Consider the following 21,511-nt stretch of genomic DNA (forward strand, 5'->3'; position numbering starts at 1 on the left):
ACAGGCTGCAGCTTTCTGCCTTTTCTTTTTGTTTTTTTTCCTCTGCATAAATCGTGGGTGTGTAGTGTGGGAGTTGAGATTTGAAGCTGTTGTAATATGGGTTTTTTTCTTCCTTTCACTCTCAGCTCCATGTTGACAATAAAAGGTGCTGAACCCAAAATGTAGCACTTATTATCAGATTGGGACGTGAGTATGTAACAAGGTTTTTAATCCTCTAGATTTTAAACACGCTGATGTCAAATTTATGTAATTGTCTTCCTCGTGGCTGGAGAGAGAGAGAGAGAGAGAGAGAGAGAGAGAGAGAGAGAGAGAGAGAGAGAGAGTGAGAGAGAGAGAGAGAGAGAGAGAGAGAGAGAGAGAGAGAGAGAGAGAGAGAGAGAGAGTGAGAGAGAGTGAGAGAGAAGGAGCTTAAATTATTGAATATTTCTATATTTGGTGAACTTTTAACAGGATGAAAATGTGCAGGAGAAGAAGGAGAGTTTAGGTTAACTTATTGTTCTGCTTTTGATATGATGTGTGCGTCCACACTGAGTAGCAACAGATGTGTTCGAAGGTACGGTCAATGCAGAATATGATATATGGTTTGAATTTTGCTAAATTCTTAATTAAAAGCATCAAACGGCTTCACTTTAATCTTTCTTTTACACACAACATGGCATGCAGCAAAACCCCACGTTCAGTCTCAGAATAAGGCTCACTTCAAAGTTCAAAGGCTTTACGAAACAGGGGAGGATACAGTAATATAATAATATAAGATTTGTGTTAAGTTATGGTTGCATGGTTCATAGATGTGTACGGTACAGTCCCTCAGCCAATCAGGGCGCAGAACACAATGCGCGGTTCTCCCTTAGCCAATCAGGACGCCGAACACAATGCCCATTAAAAAAATTAAAAAATCCGACAGCGAGTCCGCGAAATATATATATATATATATATATATATATATATATATATATATATATATATATATATATATATATATATTAGAGAATAAAACTTGAGGGGAGGGAGCCGCCATTAAAAATTAGCAGAGCTCGAGCCCAACTGCCAACTGACTGCTTCTTGTAGCGCCACCTGCAGGAAACGCGAGGTGGGTACTAATAAAGGGCATTACCCAAAATATTGTGTATTCAACAGTTTTACCATGACGGGAGCTATACATTTATCTTTTAGAGGTTTTGCGAAATCTCTTTGCTGTAGGTGAAAAGCATAATACAGTATAATGTTGGAACTACTTTCACTGAAGAAATGGTCCCCAGGAACAACAAGGCCACGTTGATAATCCCGATTAGCTGGCACACTGTTTCTTACAATGACGTTTCATACTTTTGTGAGTTAATCCCAAATATGATACTGGGACCAACTTTGGACATCTTCAAGGCAGAAAACCGGTCGACCGAAGTGAAAAAGACGTGTTTTTTTAATGGGCGGACGGATCCTTTTAGCGCTGCGCCAAACCGGCCGTTACCAATTAGCTTCGGTTATCTTCATTAGCGTACTACTAGAAAAACAGTCGTCACCACCTTCAGACCGCCAACATTATCAAAACTGAAACCAGTTCATTGTTATTATTGTTATTATTATTACTTCGCGCTTTGGTATGCGTTAGTTGGTCTTAACTAGCGAACGTTAGTTGACAGTTTGCGGTCATGACGTCACTATAACGGTTTTTTTTTTTCCGTCGACCTCAACGGAGTTCTCTATCGACTCCATTTTGTTGGCACGTTGTTTCGGACACTTGACCAATATGGCGGTTTATGAGACCGGGTGGCCCTGCTGGTTGCTGTACTGTTACGGTGCTCGTGAGTATGCTGGTGTGGCGCTGCCGTCGCATTACTTGGTACACTATTTTTACAATATGGCGGTTCAAATGCCAAGTTTACGTAAGTTACGCCGCCTGAAGATTCTAGCTAGTGGTAAATTAGCTATATGTACATTTAGGTCAAATGTGTACCCGCTGTAAGATACTTTAAATGTAAAGGAATGTTTGTGTGTGGGTTATTTATGTATTTATTTAATTGGTTAATTTTAAGTAAGTCTCCAATAAACATGTTCTCGATAACACGGGATGCATTTTTGATTTTTCTTTAACAGAAGAATACCGGAAGTTCTGGCTGGAAAGGTAAGCAGTTAACTTTAAATTCTCTCTCTCTCTCTCTCTCTCTCTCTCTCTCTCTCTCTCTCTCTCTCTCTCTCTCTCTCTCTCGCGCGCGCTTCTTTTTTTTCTTCTTTTTTTTTCTTTTTATATATGTGTCTGTGTGGTTCTGCCTTGTCCAGGTCTCTATTTTCTTTGGTGGATGGTTTTAAGTTCCTTTCCTTAACTGATGAGAAGCTGTTGACTTGGTATCTCTGGTTGAGTTCAGAAGACAGAAGATTCATCAAACAAGGTGTGTTTGTGTGAAGTTTTTAATACCATAAAACTGGGATATTGGTATCAGTCAAAATGTCTTTTGTTTTCTCTTCTCCTAGAATATGGCGGCTTTCAACAGTTCCTGCTGAGACATCCTTCACTTGAGCTGTCTCAGAATCATGTTTATGTGAAGCGTGAGTCTGTTTGGATGACAACATTATCTCGTTACAGGTGCACAGATTATTTTTTAATAATCTCATTCACATTGCAGGTTACAGTTCAAGTTTCGCACCTGCTCAGCCAACCGTGACGTACAACAGTCCCGCCAGTGTCCCACAGTAAGTGCAGTGAAATTACAACGCGCAGCATCAAATGATTCAAGGTTTTATTTTTTTACAGAGATTCTAATTGTTGGAAAACCGTTTTTTTTCTTCCTAGATTCACAAATTCGGGAGCAGCAGAGTGCAGAGCTGGTAATTTGCTAATCTCATACACCAGTGATTTAACTGTGTATTTAATTTTCATTTAAGTCAATCCCAGCTGGCGATGGCCGGGCTGTTGCAGTGCACATTATTATTACCAGGAACATGTTAAACAAGTTAGAATAATAGCTGTGATTGAGCCCGGTTCTGGACTGATCTACGAATGTATTCCAGCTGATAAATCATTGTCTTGACATTGTATTACTACATGGATGAATAACATGTAGACATCATAAAAAAAAAAAAGTTTAGTCAAGGACTATGCTTTACCATTGTCTGGGGAACTGTCCTCCTTATTGCTACTGAGACACGAGACTTTGTAGGATTACATGAAACAATAAAACGCAACTCTCGTGCTTGAAAAGCTTTAACTTGCACATCTGTTCGTTTTGCTTTTCTTGCTAGAAATGCCTGGCGCTCATCTGGACTCCGAGAGACATCCCAATAACACGAGGGCCACTTCAAACCCGCTCGGCTGTAGCAACTGCGGTGGAGGACCACAAAAAGATCCCGCGGCCTTCAGCATCTCCACCACGCAGACTACGAATCACAAACAGTTTTCTGTTCGTATATGAAGCCGCTGAAGTTATAACACTGGTTTTGTCTTTCACTGTTTCCGAATGGAGTTGTAATTCTCGACAATTGATAAAAGTATTTTCTCTTTTCAAGGCTTCAACCCACCTTGACGAACAAAGGCCACTGTGGCCGATGTCCAGTCTTGGCGCGGCCGTGTGGAAGGACCCGGCAGCACAGTCGAGCTTCTCTCTGGACGTGGATCTGGAACGACACAGTCGGGCGGGGCAGCCCGAGGTCAGGAGCCAAACTACAATTACAACGAACCCATGGCTGAATGACGGCACATGCGCTGAAGTCAGTCTGCTACAGTAGGTATTGTGCCTTATGGCAGACACGCTATGTAGTTATGTAGTGCATTTCTATGCCCTTCTCTGATTTGTGTGTGGAAGTTAAAGTAATTGTAAATCATAGGGGCGGGAATCACCAGAGGTCCCACGATTCGATTTGTTATCGCGATACTTGAGTCTCCATTTGATACTATCACGATACGCGTGTGTGTTTTTATTAATTAAATATTGCGATTTATTCCATTTTTTCCACTGCAAATTGTCACACAGTGCAGCAAATTGAAAAGGCTGAAAAAGCAATTGATTTTATTATTTGAGGACCAAAAAGTTTATAATTGATTTAATAAAAGATCGATACTCGGCTTCGCAATATTGCAATACTCTGTTGTATCGATTTTTTTTTTCTTTTTTTTTCTTCCACTACTAGTAATTCATCAGTTTGAGAACTAGTCGAATGAAAACCAACAGTGACAACCAAATGGAGTAAACGCCGGCCATACTCTGGATTGCATGTTGTGTGGACGGATGTTGCGTAACAATGGCAGTAATATATAAAGTAGCAGAAACGTGATACTGGGGAGCACCGTCATAATTCGGATCAGGCGGCGTATTGGGTCTTCCAAATATGCCTTCTTATTGACGTGGGCCACATTGTTTTTCATGTTACAGGTCAGACTGTCCAAAGAAGGACTTGTCTCCGGGGTACCACAGCTTTGACAGTTATCAGATGGACAATACAGAGTTCATCTCTGTTCTGGACCCAGTGGAGGAGAGCCGCACAGAGGAATGTCTTCAAGACCGCAGGGTCTCCGGTAACGAGCACACCGATGGTGAGGTTGGAGCCAGCTTGAGCTTCGGAGATCAGAGCGACAACTTCCACAGCCTCGCGGACGATAAAAGCGTACTGTTCTGCTTGACCGGCAAAGATGTAAACGCACCCAACGACGGGGCTCCCTCTGGTTCAGTCTGCCCCAACGGAGGTCCCGACGGAGACTCCGCTGTCGGCGGCCAGCGCTTCACTAAGTCTGCAGAAAGCAGCAGCTCCCTTAAGCTCCGCGTTACCACCTGTGACGTCATGGTGGGCAGCGATGTGGCTCCGTGCACGTCCGCCGTCACCCAAACCGAGGGTCCGAAAACGGCTGACGAGAACATCAACACTGAGGTCTACTCATCAGATCTAGACTATCTCGTTGAGGTGAGGCCGAATCCAAAGAGCAATCGTTACAATGGCTGCCGCAAAACCTAACTCAGCCTTTTTTTTTGTTTTAATATTTCAGGAGTTTACTAAACTCAAAATGTTTCGAAAGAAAGTACGAGGCCAACAAGAGGAAATAAAAAGGTAATGTACATCTGATGCAAAACGGTCTTAAGTTTTAACTGGGATGTTTTTAAAACCTTTTGTTTATGAAAAAGTATGTATTTATTATAGAAGCCCATTTCCGCCACAATTATTTTTTTTCCCCGACTTTACCTCATAATTTTGACTTATCTCGTAATTAGGACTTATTTTATTTATTTTGTGGTGGAAATGGGCTTCCATAATTTATAGATGGCGAAGGATTTTTTATTTTTTTTTTTATTTTTTTTTGCAGCTGTAAAAGTACCATTTCTCAAATAATTGAACTTTTAAACAATTTCCAAACTTGGAACTTGACCGTTGCATTTGCAGAAATGTTTTTTAATCCATTTCTTTAGATTTAGTAGTTATATTTTTCCCCTCTTTCCTTTAGTCGTGCCGACACAAATTAAATGTGAACAAATGCAACAAAACAAAAGATTAAATGCTAATTGAACATTTCAAAATTAAATCCCTCTTTCAGTACTGTGCATAGCGCCAAAACCCCTATTTTGCACTGGAAGAATCACACCATGCTCAGACACTAAACTTGGCTCCAAGGAATTTCTTCTCCAGTAGGACTAATGTATTTAATGATATGGACATGTATGTTTTTCCCCAGTTCCGGTACTAAATTGAGAAAGGAATGCGACTGTCTCCAGCGCGCTCAGCGAGCAGAGCTCAACCTCCTGGCCCTGCAGTACAGCATGTGCAGACAGTACTGCTGGAAGCTGCACTGCACCTCTTCTGAGGGAGGTCAGCTCACCTCAACCACGTAAGGAGATTTGTGTACCTCTGCTGTTCCACTGACACCGGTAATGGGTGTCAAACTCTGATCATTTAATCATCCAGATGGATTCAGGTCAACTCGTATTCACCCCTCTCTGTAGGCCGGAGAACCCTTCAAACATTGCAAGTGTTCTGCAAAAACTGGAATCCGACTATAACCGCATGAGGGTCGAGATCCGAGCAGGGGTTCCTCTGGAGCGACTCGAGCCGCTGTCTGTCGACCCTGAGAGCATAGCCACGCGTCCACGTTACATCCCTGCAGAGGTAAGACTCGGCCTCTTACTCCACTAATCGTCATCTTGTATAATGGCATCGATCTAATTTTCCCCTGTCTCCGTACAGATCATAAGTGATGTGCAGGGAGACGTTGTGTCTCGGTACGTCAGCAGGTGTCTGAAGTAATTTAATGTTAACGGTTTAGCGGCGTAGACTCCGTAGCTGTGACTGTTTTTCTTTTTTCAGGATCACAAGGAGCTCCCAGGAGCCACAGAGGCCTAAAACATCAGAAGAAAATAACTGTCCCAATGATCAAAGCTCCACGGTATGTTTTGCACACTGAAATGTCAAAGAAGAGTTTAAAGAACAACCTTTGAGCAGCTCAGTGTGGACTTTATTGTCGCTAATCGAACACCAATGTGTTATTTGCTCCTCATAAGTTTCAACATCTTTTGGTGTGCGGCTCATTTCTTCTTTTTTTTAAGGATAATGAAAAACTGACAAAGATGGAGACCGGCAGAGCGAGAAGAGCCGTCCTTTTAGTCCCCCGGGACAGAAATGCTACCCATAATGCACCTAAGCCAGAAGAAAAGCAGACCGGTAAAGCAGAAGCGTCACACCCACATTTCAAATAGTTACAGAGGAAGTGTAGTCGACTGCAGCAAAGCCGCGTCGTTCTTTGTGTCGATCGCAGCGGCCTGCCAAGAGCTCAGCACATGCGAGGCGTGGTACGACGCCGAAGACGGTCTGCACCGGGAACTCACAGGGGTCGTTGAAGATGAGGCCAAAGGTCAGTGAGTGAGCGACGCGACGGCTCTACAGCTGGATCCAATCCTTAAAGGCACATTTTGTTTTTACCACAGACTCGTCCAGCGAGGAGCTGAAGAGCTCCGTGCTCTGCGTGTCCAATCTGCCCAGTCATGTGACCGAGGTGAGTTTGTACATTTTTTTTTGTCTGCTCACTGCTCAAACGAGCTTATAAAAGTATAATGCGTATGAACCCTGTTGAATGCGTTGTATAGCACCGTTCTAGCCAGCAGAGGGCAGCACAGACTTTATAACTAATGTTTGTCTTCCCCAGAGTGATGTGATGCTGTGGTTTGAGAAACACAATCCCTCTGAAGTCAGCATCTCTGCTTTGAAGAATAATTTGAGGTGAGCTGCTCTCTGACAACGTCTATTACAACACGCATTCATCGTGACATTTCTTCCTCTTAGTCCACGTATATTACATTCATGTAAGGCTCTAAGGATCGCGCTGGGCCGGTGCGAACGTAATCATATTGATATTCATCCCAAAACTGGGTCCGGCCAATATACCGGATTCCACCACGAAGTCTCTCACTTGACTGCGCAGCTGAATGGAACATGATGAGACAGTGAAGGGCGACTGCCCACGAATCAGAGCGTAGCAATTCCAGTCCACTTGTCAACATTATTGTGGTAACTCGCCTTCGGGCTGGTTAACCATCTGCCAGTAAACACCACAGAAGAAGAAACGGCGTTTTACACGTTATCTCTTCTACATTTTTTAGCTCATCTCTTCTGCGTGTGGCCATATTGGCACTGTTTTTACTTGTTTTTATCTTGTCACCCCAAAAAACATTCTTGTAAACAAACACATCATCATCAGCAATTTGCTTCCCAAAACCATCAAGCTGTTGGTGAAATAATTGTGTGTTCTCCAGAGTCGCCATCGTGACGGTAAGCGGACCTCGAGCTGCCGACGCCGCAGTGGGAGAGCTGCACGGCCGCTGCATGCAGGGCCGTGCTTTAAACGTGGAGCACATCAACAGAGCCGCCGGTGGGAACCAGAGGGCCTCCACCAGCGGGCCGGAGTCTTCGAAGGACTCCAAAGAACCGCCGACTTCCAACACTAAAACGGAGGTGAAAACAATGTCATTCTACCTTCGCCTCTTTAGAGAAACTGGTAGAAAATGGTTGGAAGAAATCTTCTGTCTCTGCTGCGGTCGCCATTGCTCAGCTACATTGCTGCTTTGTTATCGGATTGATTCTTCCCTCTGTCTCGTCCAGCCGGCGACTCGGCCACTCAGCTCCAGCCTCAAGAACAGGAGGGCGGTCTACACCACCCCCACGGCGAAGGGAACCTTCCTGCCCCAGCACTGGGGCACCATGAGCAGCTTCGACACCCTGATGGCGGAGCTGAAGCGGCGCCACCCGGCCGTCGGGAGGCAGAGGATCGTGGACGCTCTGATGGAGCTCCGGGTGGAGCGGGGGGGCGCCCTCAGCGGGATGCCTCTCAGGACCATCCAGGAGATGGCGTCCGAGCTGCTGACCAGGCCAGCGGCCGCCACGAAGCTCTGAGGGGAGCGACATTCAGCGCTTCCAACGTTTTCAGTTTTTACACGTTTGTTTGTTTAAGATTGGCTTAAGTTGTTCCAAACCTTTTGTTTTACAATCAAGTGTGTGTGTTCTACTAGCATCACATGGTTCATATTGTTAATGGCCATTGAAAGTTGAAAGGGCTTTTTTTTTTCATTTTATTTTTTTTAAGAGGTTAATATATGTTCAAAAGAAAATGGTTTCTGAAGAGTTCTTAATGGTTAAAGGTTGCATACAGTTGTTTATGCAGCAGCATTTGTTTTGTTGTCCTGTGTCAATAAAAAGGACACTCATTAAAAACTACTTTCAATACTATTTTCATCCCCTCAACCTGATTCAATGGCTTTCTTTGACAGAGTTGGTGTTAATGTTACTATAGACACTGCAGCATTAACTGTGCTGCTGATACTTAGGAATTAACCCTGTGAGATTTAGGAGACAATGGGATGAAGGATGGAGAACTAAGTTATTGTGACTTTCTTTATTAGGTAAATGTAAAAAAATAAGGTGGTAGTTCAACTTATTTGAATGCTAATTGCCTGTTAAAGACCATCAAATAAGACAAACCAGCCACCAGGAGCGGGGTCTCCTGGGGGCAGCCCCAAAGTGTCAATGATGTGACTCGATATGAAGCTTTGAAGAGACTCAAAATGACCACAAAGAAACAGAACTACAAAGAGACACTAAACTAAAAAGGGAGGCAAAACTGCCACAGATTAAAAATAATAAGTAGCCTGCAAAAGGATGTAAATATTTGCAAAAGTCTTCCAAAATGGCAAGCGTGTCCTTTGGTGGGCCCCATCTCACCATTCAACTGTACTGGTTTGTCAGGCCTTTGTTGGTTCATTTTCTTCTTTCTCTCCAGCCAGTTTAACAACCAAAAAGAGGGAATTGAACTGCTGGTCGTGTTCCCGGTGTCGACCCCCATTGCAACAAATCCCCCCCCTCCCCTCCTCTCATCAACCCTGCCAGATCCTGCACCCACAAGCCGCCACAAGGTGTCCGGTGCGGCGGGTCTGCGCATGCGTCAACAAGCTTCGTAATGGGCGGAGAATCCAGCCGGGGACTCGAACCGGACACACCGAAAAGGCAACGCTACAATGTGGAAGAAAAAAATCTCTGCTGAAGTCACGTATTAATCTGTAATTCTGCATATTGTTTTGTTTTGTTGTGGTGGTGCTGTTTCCTCTCCTGCTGAGATTTATTTTGTGTCAGTGTGCCTCCGCGTCTGCACCGAAGGCTTTTGCCATGAAGTCGATGGAGAAGTTGTGGAGTCGGTGTCGGCTATGGGTGAAGTAGTTGGGACGTGGAAGGCTGTCGAGGCGTCTCTAGAGACGCGGATCTGTTGATTTTTTTTTTTTTTTTTTTTTGGGGACTGGCGGGTCTCGGCAGAAACACGCCGGGTGTCGGCATGCAGAGCCCGGGGACGCTGGCGTGGAAAGCCGCTGTGTGCTGCGTGCTGCTGGAGACGCTGCTGCTGCTGCCCGCGAGAGGTAGGACGCTTCACAGGCTCTTTATCATCGACTAGCACTCTGTTGGCTGTTTTGATTTTGCACAAGTGTTTGGTACACACACACACACACACACACACACACACACACACACGAGGAGTGTAGAGTCCGTAAACTGGAGCCACATGGAGGTGAGACAATCAACATTTGGTTGTTTTGTTTACTGGCAGTGACACAGTAGAGAGCTGGCTCTGATAAGACATAAATATATTCATATATGTTTGTTTTTTTCAATCATACCACCCTCATTTTTCAAAATAAATTAACTGTATGATTCACAACATATTTAAATATACCACAAACACAGTTTACGAGTATAAAAACACTGAGTCACATTGTGTACTGTACACAGTGGCTGACCCTGTAATATAAAGCAAACTGTCTCTGTGACTATTATACTTTTTGCTTGCATTGATAGATATAAGTATACTTTATTCATCCACAAAGAGAAATGAGTTTGTCTCAATAGCAAGCAAGGTTACATAGAACATATATCGAAATAAAAATACTCAATTTATACTACAAAACTCTCTATAAGAAAACTCTCTCTATACATACAACAAAACTTAATAAATACAACAAAACTTATTAAATACAACAACTTAGCAGAGTGTATTAATTTAGGAAATGAAACAACAAAAATGGAAAGTATATGAAGTGTGTGTCAGATCCGTCTCTTTCTGGCTGTGTTTATGCTTATTGATCCTCATTGATCTGCATGTGTGTGAGCGCATCAACAGCGTCCACCAAGTGAGCGTTGGATGGAGTTACTCATCATTGCTGTGATAGAAACACACCAGTGAGTGTGTGTGTGTGTTTTTCCCAGTTCCGTCTCGGCCCTGTGACCTTCTCCCGTCCCTCCACAGGTCTGAACATGTGCATGAGTGGCAGCGCTACGTCCTGTGAAGAATGCCTCCTGATTCACCCCAGATGCGCCTGGTGCGCACAAGAGGTACGACTCACCTGCTGCGCGGCTGTCGGAGAGCGTTGGCTGCACAGTGAACGGGTCACACGGAGCGGTCAGGATTATTTGGAGTTATGTTTCGACAAGGGCTGGAGATTACTCTGAATGTGGATTGTCTTCACCATGAGTTGTTTTGGTCCATTGTTTGTTCGATAGTGGTGAACAAGTGTCTCTCCAAGCTAAAGAAGACGTCCTCAAATGACTTGTTTTGGCCACAAATCCAAGATATTCACTTTACTTTCACACAGAAGGAGGAAAGAAAGAAGATATGCATGGTTAAGAAGCTGGAATGAGATGATTTAAGCTTTTTCCTTCCTTAAAAAAGGACTAAAAAACAACAACATTGACATCTCTTTTAAGTTTTCCGTAACGCCCCGGTGTTTGTGTGTGTGTGTGTCGCTTTTCCCGCCGCCCTCCTCTAGGAGTTTGGGAGGGGGCGGAGTCTGACGTCACGGTGCGACTTCAGCCCGAACCTGCAGAAGAGGGGCTGCGATGTGCGGCTCATCGAGTTCCCCACCAGCAGCGTGTCGGTGCTGCAGAACATGCCGCTGAGCTCCAAAGGCTCCGGGGCCACGCAGTACGACGTCGTCCAGATCATGCCGCAGAAGATCTCCGTCAGCCTGCGGCCAGGTAAATAAATACATATATATATACATATATACATATACACAGGCTGTGTGTAGACAGCCATGCACGAGAGCGAGAATAGAGATTCTTCCCCCGTCCTCCTCCAGGAGCCCAGACGTGGTTTGGGCTGCAGGTGCGGCAGGTGGAGGACTACCCGGTGGATCTGTACTACCTGATGGACCTCTCCCTTTCCATGAAGGACGACCTGGACACCATCCGTAACTTGGGCACCAAGCTGGCGCTGGAGATGGGAAAGCTCACCAGCAACTTCCGGCTGGGCTTCGGCTCCTTCGTGGACAAAAACATGTCCCCCTTCTCCTACACGGCGCCCAAGTACCAGGAGAACCCCTGCAATGGGTGAGTAGCCATGGAGGGAGGGAGAGAGGGAGGGATCAGTTGTGAAACTTTACAGCTCGCGTTATGACAATTTCACGGCCCGCCACTGATGAATAAATATGTGTGTATATATAAATGTCAAGTTTGTATGTGTAACGTTATTGACAACTTCGTTACACATACGAGATAGGTGTAAGTTGGTGAAAGCTGCGTAACGAAAAACATAGTTAAAAATCGAAAGATGTTCAAATTTACAATAAAAAGCATGTATTTTAATAGATAAGAGGTGCACGATTGTGTAACAGTGACAGTTTCCATGAGATGAATCGGAGTCAGTGCGGTTTATTATGAACCCAACATATACGAATAATAGAGTAATAATTATTAAGTTAGGAGGATGTAATACTGACACCGGTGTAAAATAGAATAGCGATAAGAGTGAGTATCAATATAATAACTACAAATCAACTACAAATAGAAAAAGTAAAGCCCAACAACAGTATAAATAAACCTCAACAAGAAGTATTACTACCAGTACCTAGTAGAACAGTAGTACTGTGCCATGCTACTGGGAGTACTGCTCTCCCACAGTAGAAAAAGGCGAATCCTGAAATAATAATTTCCCCTGAACCCACGCGTTCTATTTTTCGCCCCCTCGTGAATCATGTATGATCCGCCGCGCTGCAGTTTGCGAGGATGACGGGTTCGTTTCCCCGTCGCATGAGAGGCTGAAGGGCAGCAGTGGAGAGTTAGAGAAGCTGTGTGGCACAACACGCCTGCCCCGGAGGTGAGAGCCCACAATGCACTGCACCAACCAGGCGCTCGCCATCGCGCATCACTTCCCATCTAGGTTGCGGCTTTGGTCAGGCGTGTGTGTTTGTGTGCGTGTGTGTGCGTGTGTGTGCGTGTGCGTGCGTGTGCGTGTGTGTGTGTGCGTGTGTGTGTGTGTCACACGCGAAATATAAAAAGGGATAGATGACAGCGTTTTGACCTCTGAGCAACTCGGCTTTAATCTGCCGCTGCTCATCCTGACAGAAGCTCGGCCTTCATTTGAAGCCGTCATCAGAGCAAAAGGATCCGTCTAAAATAATCCTCGTCTTCATGTAGTTTTTGTGAATAAACGCAGGAAACGAATACAGATTTTTAAAAAAAAACAACCTTTTTGCTGCTCAACACTTCATGCATTCCCGATTGTGACTTTAGGTGTAAATGTCCATCTCTTTCTGTTTGCCCTTTTTCTTCTTCTTCTTAATGTTCTTAATGTTCTTCTTCTTCTTCTTCTTCTTCTCATCCTTCTTCTTCTTCTTCTTCTTCTTCTTCTCATCCTTCTTCTTCTTCTTCTTCTTCTTCTCATCCTTCTTCTTCTCATTCTTCTTCTTCTTCTTCTTCTTCTTCTTCTCATCCTCCTTCTTCTCATCCTTCTTCTTCTTCTTCTTCTCATCCTTCTTCTCATCCTTCTTCTCTCCCTTTTTCACCTCCTCCTGTCCTTCTTCCTCTCCCTCCCCCCCCCCTCCTACCTACAGATACAAACTCTTCCCCAACTGCGTCCCCACCTTCGGTTTCCGCCACATCCTCTCTCTGACGGACAAGGTGGACCGCTTCAACGAGGAGGTGCAGAAGCAGATGGTGTCACGCAACCGGGACGCGCCGGAGGGCGGCTTCGACGCCATCCTGCAGGCCGCCGTCTGCAAGGTGAGCGCCGGCTCCCGTTATCATCTTCCTCTCTTCCCTCACGCTCCCCTCGTAGCGCCCATGACTCGGCTGAATTGAGGGGGGAAGCCGCCGTGCAGCTACCGAGAGCCCGTCCCCGTGACAAGCGTCTGGCCTATTTGCTTGTTAATTAAAAGCATCAGAGGGAGGGGCGGGGAGGGGGGGTAGACAGGAAGTGCAGTCTGCTGCAGCTGGTTAAACATGAGGACGAGTCCCTCGCAGCCCGGTCTCATCCCCTCCCATTGTAATCGTTTTCTGCAGGAAGTGAAGGACTCCTGCCTTGTAATTAAACTTCGCGCTGCACTATTTCAAACGCCGCCTGGTCAGCGAGCGACCGTCCCGTCCCAGCGTTCCCTAAATATAGAGAGAGCCGGTCAGCGGCTGAAGGGAAGTAAATAGTTGCATTGTGTTTTAAAAGAGAGACGTTTAAAAACAAATCTAAAGAGGAGGAAAGCTGATTAGCTGTCATTATGAAGACTTTTCTGTTTGCTGTTGCCTTTAAATGAACCAGGCTCAAGGATATTCATCAATTTCTGCATCTCACTACTGCGTTTTATTTCTTAAACTGCAACTTTTATTCAATTTTTTTTTAGCTTTTTGTCTGTTTTTTTAATGTTTTTAAAATGAATATTCTTAATTGTTTTTGAAGCCTGTTTTGTCTGCATTATGTTTTGATGCTTTACATAGTTTCATGTGAAGCGCTTTGAATCACCTCCTTGCTCTACAAATGCAATAAGTTTAGCTTTAACTCGATCCAAAGACCAGAAACGGGTTATAGTCGGTGTCGCCAAATATCTGCAGCAGCCTGAATGTTTGTTTTCTTCTCATAATTGTCGACTATATTGACGTTATATCAAATATACAAACCAGCGTCTACTGAAAAAAACCACAGCCATTTTGTTTGGCCTCATTTATAAAGCACGGAACATTAAACGTTGAATAAAATTCAGAACGTTTATTCACACACAAACTCGCTCTTACAATTTTCTAGATCGGCCCAGAAGAGAATGAGTTTGTTAAACGCTTGTTCAACACACACACACCTTCTCCATGAGTTGATATCAGTTGGTTTCATGCAGCATAATTGCCTCGTTCAACAACAGGAAATGGTGTGTGTAGGTGTGTGTGTGTGTGTGTCTGCAAAGCTCAACATTCTCACACAGCATTGTTATCTTTTCAACTTAACCCTCGCTGTAGCTCCATTGTGTGCTCTGCCGGCCACAAAAAGAACAAAAAAATGTTGTGTGTCTGTTGCGGCACGCATTAGTCAGCGCTGCCCGTGGAACGGCGAGCGGCGGAACGCTCTGGCACGGTTCTTGTTTGAGTTTTGTTCTCAGCAATAATGACTTCATTAAAATCTCGATGCCCCTAGAACTCCGGATACAAAGCCGTGTACCAATGTAGTTTAATGCGTCGTCAGCTGTAATTTAATCGCCTCCACACACACACACGCCGACTCTAATCGCTACCTGCAATCATCCTTTGGTGTTAATCCTGCTAACAAACCAAATCAGAGCGACAAGATTAGATTCTGCAGGATACACACACACACACACACATAACGAATCCCACCTTGTGTTCCCAGGATGAGATCGGCTGGAGGAAGGAGGCCTACCACCTGCTGGTCTTCGCCACGGACGACGTGCCGCACCTGGCTCTGGACGGCCGGCTGGGCGGCCTCGTCCAGCCGCACGACGGACGCTGCCACCTCGACGCAAACAACGAATACAGCGCCTCCACGCAGATGGTGAGAGCACCCCGAGTTTATCAAACCTTACATAGGCCGAAAGACAGTGGGGGGAGAAAAAAGAGTTATTTGTTGTTAGTGAGTTATTTTATATCTCACGGCAGCAGCGTCAGCTTGACATGTCCTCAGACGCTGGAACACATGGATTCTAACTGGAACACATGTTCCCATCAATCTCGGGTACTTTTTTTGGACAAAATCCCACTGTGGACGTCGGAATGACTCAAATATACACGCCTGACACGCTTTGTGAAGCTGTTACAGACAGCCGGCTCTTATCCGAGCCTATACGACATTTATTATCCGAAACATTCACTACGTCCGTCTTTACATCAAAAGAAACACTTGAGTGAATTCGGCTGAAGTCAAATCAGCCGTCAACTTGTGCTCATTAACAGCAACAACTATGATAACATAACATGTATAACATAACATGTTCTACATGTTATGTTATACAAACATGTTTGTATAACATAACATGTTCTACATGTTATGTTATACAAACATGTTTAAGTTGAATAAGGAAGGTAGAGCAGTAGCAGCACTTAAATGTCTCTTACTGATGGCGCTTTGTGGTCTTGATTCTTGTCGTTCTGAGTTTGTCCTCACAGTTGACTGCACTTCTTGTAACTCTCTTTGGATAAAAGCATCAGCTAAATGTAATGTAAGATAACAGCTATTGTCACATAACATGCACCGTGCAGACGTATAGGAAGGAATTTCTCTTTCAGACGTCTTCAACGGATCTCTTCAATTGACTCAAATGAGGGTTTTTCCCACATGACACGTTGTCATGTGTCACACAGGACTAATGCTGTAATATCATATCATGCGGATGCCACGGTGCTCTAATTAAATAGTTATCATTATCATCCTCCGCCAGGAGAATCGTGCGAGTGCGTCTCTGCGTCCGTCCACAGCTCTGCTCGCTTTCTGCCGCTTTATTTTTTGTTGTGGCTTGCCCAGTCGTGGCTCTTCTCGTGGGTTGGGATGACTCACTCTTTCTCCAAACACCTTTTTATGACCTGTTTTATACAGACTTATACAAAGGCTCCTCGCTAACAGCTCCCCCCCTCTGACCGGTATGGCACAGCTGAGTTCATCTTCATCCCCCCGGTTGTTGGCACAGCGAGGGATAACAGTTTGCTCACTTTTTGTTGTTTTAGTGGTGTGTTTGGTTAACAGCAAAGATAACTACCGATGTACATGTACACACACACACACACACACACACACACACACACACACACACACACACACACACTGCTATAGCTCGTCGCTAGGCAGGCTGTCGGCTTTGTGACTTCAATTTAGTGTCAGGCAGGATTTGAGTACGTCGCCGCTTGTTTGTTTTTTTAGTTTCATGAAAGTGTGCTTCACGACGTTTGGGGGTCAGCCGGTGGTGTGTTTTCTCCTTCAGACACCCGACGCAGATCGGCACACTTCTGCTTTTTAGAAAGAAAGCTCCTCATCCTCTACTCTTGAGGGCGTTTAGAGCAGCGTGAACACAACTCCGGCGTCCGTCAGCCGGCGTCCTGACCGTATCTGCTCGTCTGCGTTCACAGGACTACCCCTCTCTGGCTCTGCTGGGGGAGAAGCTGGCTGAAAACAACATCTTCCTCATCTTTGCCGTCACCAAGCGGCTGTACGTTATTTACAAGGTACTTTTCTTTCTTGTTCACTCTCTGAACCCCATTAAGTGTGTTTCAGAGCATTTTCATTTGCTCTTGTTGCATTATACTCACTGTGACGTCGTCGTTGTTTCTTTTACTGCAATATTTAACTATGGAAATGTTACTGACATGGCTAAAAGTAGAGAAAACAACAACAAAAATATTGTGTTCCAAATCTAAACACAGGTTAAACGTTGTTATGTAATAATTGTATTATATAAACCTGAGAATCGCACAATTTCATGTTGTTTTTTTTTACACGATCTAGTTTGTGTAAAGGGTTTTTATCTTTACATCTAGGATGATTTTGATAAAATATCTTGAGTTTACTCTGCTTTAGTTACCTTTGTCGCGTCATTCTGAAATCTCAAAATCCAACACTAAACCCTTTGACACATCCTGGTCCAGTCTTATCATATATTAATGCAACTCAACGCTTTCTCTTTTTATTTCTGCCATCACAAAGAACTTCACGGCGCTCATTCCTGGAACCACAGTGGAAATCCTGGACCAGGACTCCAAGAATGTAATTCAGCTGATCATCGCAGCTTACAATGTGAGTAGAGAGGAAACGCTGTGCAGAAGCGTGTGTAGAGAGAGAGAGAGAGAGAGAGAGAGAGAGAGAGAGAGTAAAGTAACGACACAGAAGAAAGATGAATCGGGGGAGGAAAAGGGAGGAACATTCTTCAAAGTCTTCCCACCGCTGTGTCATTCTTAATGAGCTCCTGGCTGACATGGCTGGGTGCACACAGGCTGGATTTGTCTTTTTTTTTTTGGGAGAGGATGCGGCGCTGAAGCGCTTTTAACGGTTTCCTTTGTGGCATGTGGGATTTGCTTTAAAGGAGATGGAAGTTGATGACAGAGAAGTGAGCAACAATCAGTCAAATGAAGAAAAAAGACGCAAAGGGAGAGAGAAAGTAGATGTTGGTTGGTTTTAACAGCTCACGGCTCAAATAAAGATTGTGAATAACTGGATTAACCGTTGATAGATCATTTAAATTAATAAATAATTCCAGTAATTGTGCAACGCAGCCCTGCAGAGGCGAGAATGACATGAGTTGTGTTGAATCTTGACGAGAAAAACTGCATTTTTATGCTCGACTCTGGTTTTGCGACAGAAGAAAAGTGGATAGAACGAGCAAAGCAACCTGTTGCATCCCGACCAGTGAAAACCAGAGTCGACAACCACTAGCCTTCGCTTTTGAAGACTCCAAAGCAACGCAACAAATATGTAGAAATCAGCGGCAATACACCAACAAGACATGAAAGGTTGTTTTTAATTGACTGTGAGATACGACGACTAGCAATAGTAACGAGTCGCATCACTCTCTCGGATGTCTGACCTCTCTCTGTCTGAATTATATGCATTTATATATATATATATATAAGAATGACACAAAAGCACCACTTTTAATAGTCTGTTTGCCATATATGTTCTCATAAGTGCTATTAAGAATTCAAACAAGTATAAAAGAAGACTAATCGACCGAGTTGCGGCCCTATTTTTTGTTCATAAAATGTGGTTTTGCATGTTCCTTGAAACCAAAGAACTGAGCTGCGTGCTGTCAACCTTTCCTCTCCACGTCTCTGTGCGTGGGCGGACACATTTCTTTTCCTCCTCGCCTCAGTCGGGAGGAACGTTGTGTCCGTTTCGTCCCGTCTGCAGAGAAACACTCTCGTGTCGGACGCAGACGTGGGAGTGCGCTTGAATCGAGCGCTTTGACTCGCCGGCCTTATTAACATTCCAGCCGCCCGCATTGTGTCCCCCGCTCCCGGGGCCGTTGGCTAGATTGAACGAGAGGGCTCTGCATCGTTTCTCACGACCGCGTGGCACAAAGCTGCGACTCTTGTGTCCGGGGGGTCAGATAACGCGTTGGGGGAAAGTCGGGGCGTCCTCGAACGGGCGCTCTGAAAGCACAACGCTCAATTTTGTCCTTTTGGCGCCGGTGCGTTGCAGTGAATGCATGAGTCGCGCGCAGTTGGCGTCGCATCCCACCCGCCTCGCCGCTCGCGGTTTGAGTCAGATTAACTGTAAAATAAATGTTGCCTAATCGAGGCGACGCATTTATTGTAATGACTACTTCCTAGGCAGTGCACATTCATACACACTTAACAGACATGACAGTTATCTTCTTCACATATGACTAAGCCAAAGGAAACACTGAACTGAATGATGTTGAGGCTGGACAGGTACTTTTAGCGGGGCATTTGTTACGATGCTTAATAAAGGACAAACTTGAGCAGGTTTCATTATTCGCGTCTGCGTTCAAAAGTCCTCGAGTTACGACTCCAGTTGCAGGACGCTGGGAAAGATTCTCGGTCCGCAACTGCTACAACTCCACCGTGCCGTGTTGGAGGAGGAGAATTGTTTAAAAAAAAAACGATTTGCTAACTTGTAGCAACGATCTCCCCAGAACATCCGCTCCAAAGTGGAGCTGTCGGTGTGGGATCACCCGGAGGACATCGGCCTCTCCTTCACCGCCACCTGCCAGGACGGCCAGCCGCTGCCGGGTCTCAAGAAGTGCTCCGACCTGAAGATTGGAGACACGGTGAGTAACCGTCCACGCTCAAAGCGTGGGAAAAAAGTACACTGCAACAGCATCGCTGAGGCTGCGGCTATGCTAACTATCAGTTGAGTTATGACCCTAAAGGGATGGTCTTGTTTTTTTTTTGGCTTGATTTATATGAGTAAGTCCCCAGAAAGCAGTAAAGCAACGCACTGCACCCAAAAAAAAATCCATATCACCTTTTTTATACGGTAGATTTAAGATGTTTTTCACCGCTTCACCTTTGCCAACTGTCTGTTCCAACACCTGAAGACGTTGTTTATGCTCCCTTCAAAGCCAAAAACACAAATGTGACCCTTCAGAACACAGTGGAGCTGCTGGTCTGCCTTGTATTTGTGTTGTTGTGTGACAAATATTCTAAATATAGCGTACACCAACTGATCCTGATTCTTTTCTTGAGGTGGGTGTTGAATGCATTTTGCAGCTGCTGTTACGTTGCTTTGCTCCTTTGCTAACACTTCCGAACTATCTCTTTAAGGAGGTGATTAACTGTGTTGGTCATCTTCAGGGTGAGATGATTTTTCCATGACGTCATTTTTACTAAATGATCCTCAGAGCAGTGTCCTGGCGGACGCATTCAGTTTTTATCTTTGACCTCGGGGCTTTTCAGTAAAGACTTAAATATGCGACTAATGAGGCCGTTGTATCTTTATAACTCCGCCTCTCATATCATCAGTACATAAACGCCTTTCTCTAAAGCCGTTTTTTCCTCAACTAACAGAGTAATAGTTTGTATTTGCAAAGTGAAAAATGATCGAGACACAGGATGGAAAAAGTCCATGACTTGTTCTACCAGAGTTTAAATTACTGTTCGGCACGTTCGGAGCAACATTGCAAAAAAATTAAGGGTGCATGGAAATCATCGTTTGAGTTTTTAAAAACAAGCATTCGAGAGGTTTGCAGAGTCGAGCAGTTGGAAGTAATGACTCGGAAAAATGTGTTTGCATTTATCACCGTGACAATTCATTCTTTACACTCGGTGCTCGCATTGCATGCATTCCCTGTGTTCCTGTGTTTACAGCAGCAGCGTGTGTGTGTGTGTGTGTGTGTGTGTGTGTGTGTGTGTGTGTGTGTGTGTGTGGGAATTCCATAGCTTGCAGCCTGTTTTATAGGATCTGAGAGGTTGAGGTAATGGGTTTTCGGGAAGTGTTGAGTTGTAATTGTATGAGAGGAAACAATTTTCTCCTGTGGCTTTCAATTTTTCCCACTTCATGCTAATGTTCTGTGTGCATGCCAAGATGTTTCGCTATAGATGCCATCTCCGTTATGCAGATAAAGGCAGCAGATATGAGAGAGCAGGGCACTAAAGACTCGCTCATGGACGGGTTAAAGGATGGGCTAGAGGACGGGTTAAAGGACGGGCTAAAGGACTCCACTGGGTCTTTTCCGGATCTGAGGGTGCAGCCATGTGTCGCTGTATTTTATTTATAGAGGGTATATCTCTATATATTTGTTTTGGAAAGCTAAACTTCTTCTTAGGGCCTGGACGAAACAACATGAATCATCAAACTTCATTATTGTCGCTGCTGCGCTGTTAGCGCTGTTGGCTGGACCGTTTAGTCTGGTGTGCAGAGTTTACTTTTTTCTAATGATGCATATAGAAAAATACTTCAATGTTACAATGTGACGTGCCATAAATGAGAGAGTCATGCTAAAATAGATTGTAGGTGATGTTGTGTGCAGCCCTTTTTAATCTTTCTGCGCCGCTCAAAGTGCTTTTTAATAATCGCAGTCGATGACTAAAGAAAGCGAGTTGTGACTTGGCAGTCTTGGGCAAACACTGCGTGACCTTTGGATCCTCTTAAAGGGAAGTTCCTGTCTGACTAAATCACACAGAGATGGAGATAGAGACAAGGTGGGGGGGTGTATTTCCCCCCGACTGTAACTAAATAGACGTTGTTGGCACCGGTGAGGAAAATGAAACGCAGTACTGAAAGTCACACTGACTGAGTTTCTGTCTGCCTCTACCTGAACGTTCCTGTTCTTCCTCTGGGTGT

The 21,511-nt window shown here is 44.6% G+C and overlaps 2 protein-coding genes across 3 annotated transcripts in view; both read left to right on the forward strand.

The window, feature by feature from the left end:
- The first annotated feature begins 1,449 nt into the window (after positions 1-1,449).
- Positions 1,450-8,694, forward strand: rbm44 (RNA binding motif protein 44). The gene is made up of 20 exons (XM_068571825.1): positions 1,450-1,802; positions 2,095-2,122; positions 2,278-2,387; positions 2,470-2,544; positions 2,622-2,688; positions 2,789-2,823; positions 3,238-3,395; positions 3,502-3,716; positions 4,365-4,890; positions 4,973-5,034; positions 5,654-5,806; positions 5,922-6,084; positions 6,163-6,197; positions 6,283-6,361; positions 6,522-6,636; positions 6,731-6,826; positions 6,900-6,967; positions 7,118-7,191; positions 7,725-7,923; positions 8,071-8,694. The coding sequence occupies exons 1-20, from the start codon at positions 1,748-1,750 to the stop codon at positions 8,359-8,361; spliced, it is 2,604 nt and encodes an 867-aa protein (XP_068427926.1). The 5' UTR covers positions 1,450-1,747; the 3' UTR covers positions 8,362-8,694.
- Positions 8,695-8,837: 143 nt separating this feature from the next.
- The window catches only part of itgb5 (integrin, beta 5), a 38,640-nt gene continuing 25,966 nt past the window's right edge, over positions 8,838-21,511 (forward strand). For both annotated transcript variants that reach the window (XR_011077289.1, XM_068571826.1), the window contains exons 1-9: positions 8,838-9,872; positions 10,757-10,842; positions 11,277-11,484; positions 11,589-11,838; positions 13,341-13,509; positions 15,113-15,274; positions 16,840-16,935; positions 17,414-17,503; positions 19,362-19,496. Coding sequence is in view for 1 of the 2 variants with exons in the window: in XM_068571826.1 (XP_068427927.1) it covers positions 9,791-9,872; positions 10,757-10,842; positions 11,277-11,484; positions 11,589-11,838; positions 13,341-13,509; positions 15,113-15,274; positions 16,840-16,935; positions 17,414-17,503; positions 19,362-19,496 (1,278 nt within the window). In the remaining variant the exon portion in view is untranslated. The remainder of the gene's footprint in view (positions 9,873-10,756; positions 10,843-11,276; positions 11,485-11,588; positions 11,839-13,340; positions 13,510-15,112; positions 15,275-16,839; positions 16,936-17,413; positions 17,504-19,361; positions 19,497-21,511) is intronic.

Source organism: Clinocottus analis, unplaced genomic scaffold, assembly GCF_023055335.1.
Source record: "Clinocottus analis isolate CAN_PGR_092001 unplaced genomic scaffold, fCliAna1.0.p SCAF_12, whole genome shotgun sequence".
Taxonomy (NCBI): domain Eukaryota; kingdom Metazoa; phylum Chordata; class Actinopteri; order Perciformes; family Cottidae; genus Clinocottus; species Clinocottus analis.

What these genes read in the sequence shown, in the direction of transcription:
- rbm44 (XM_068571825.1), top strand. Translation starts at nt 1,748, where the DNA reads ATGGCGGTTTATGAGACCGGGTGGCCCTGCTGGTTGCTGTACTGTTAC. An exon ending in TGCCCAGTCATGTGACCGAG is followed by an intron (nt 6,968 to 7,117) that starts GTGAGTTTGTAC and finishes TGTCTTCCCCAG; the next exon opens with AGTGATGTGATGCTGTGGTT. An exon ending in GCTTTGAAGAATAATTTGAG is followed by an intron (nt 7,192 to 7,724) that starts GTGAGCTGCTCT and finishes TGTGTTCTCCAG; the next exon opens with AGTCGCCATCGTGACGGTAA.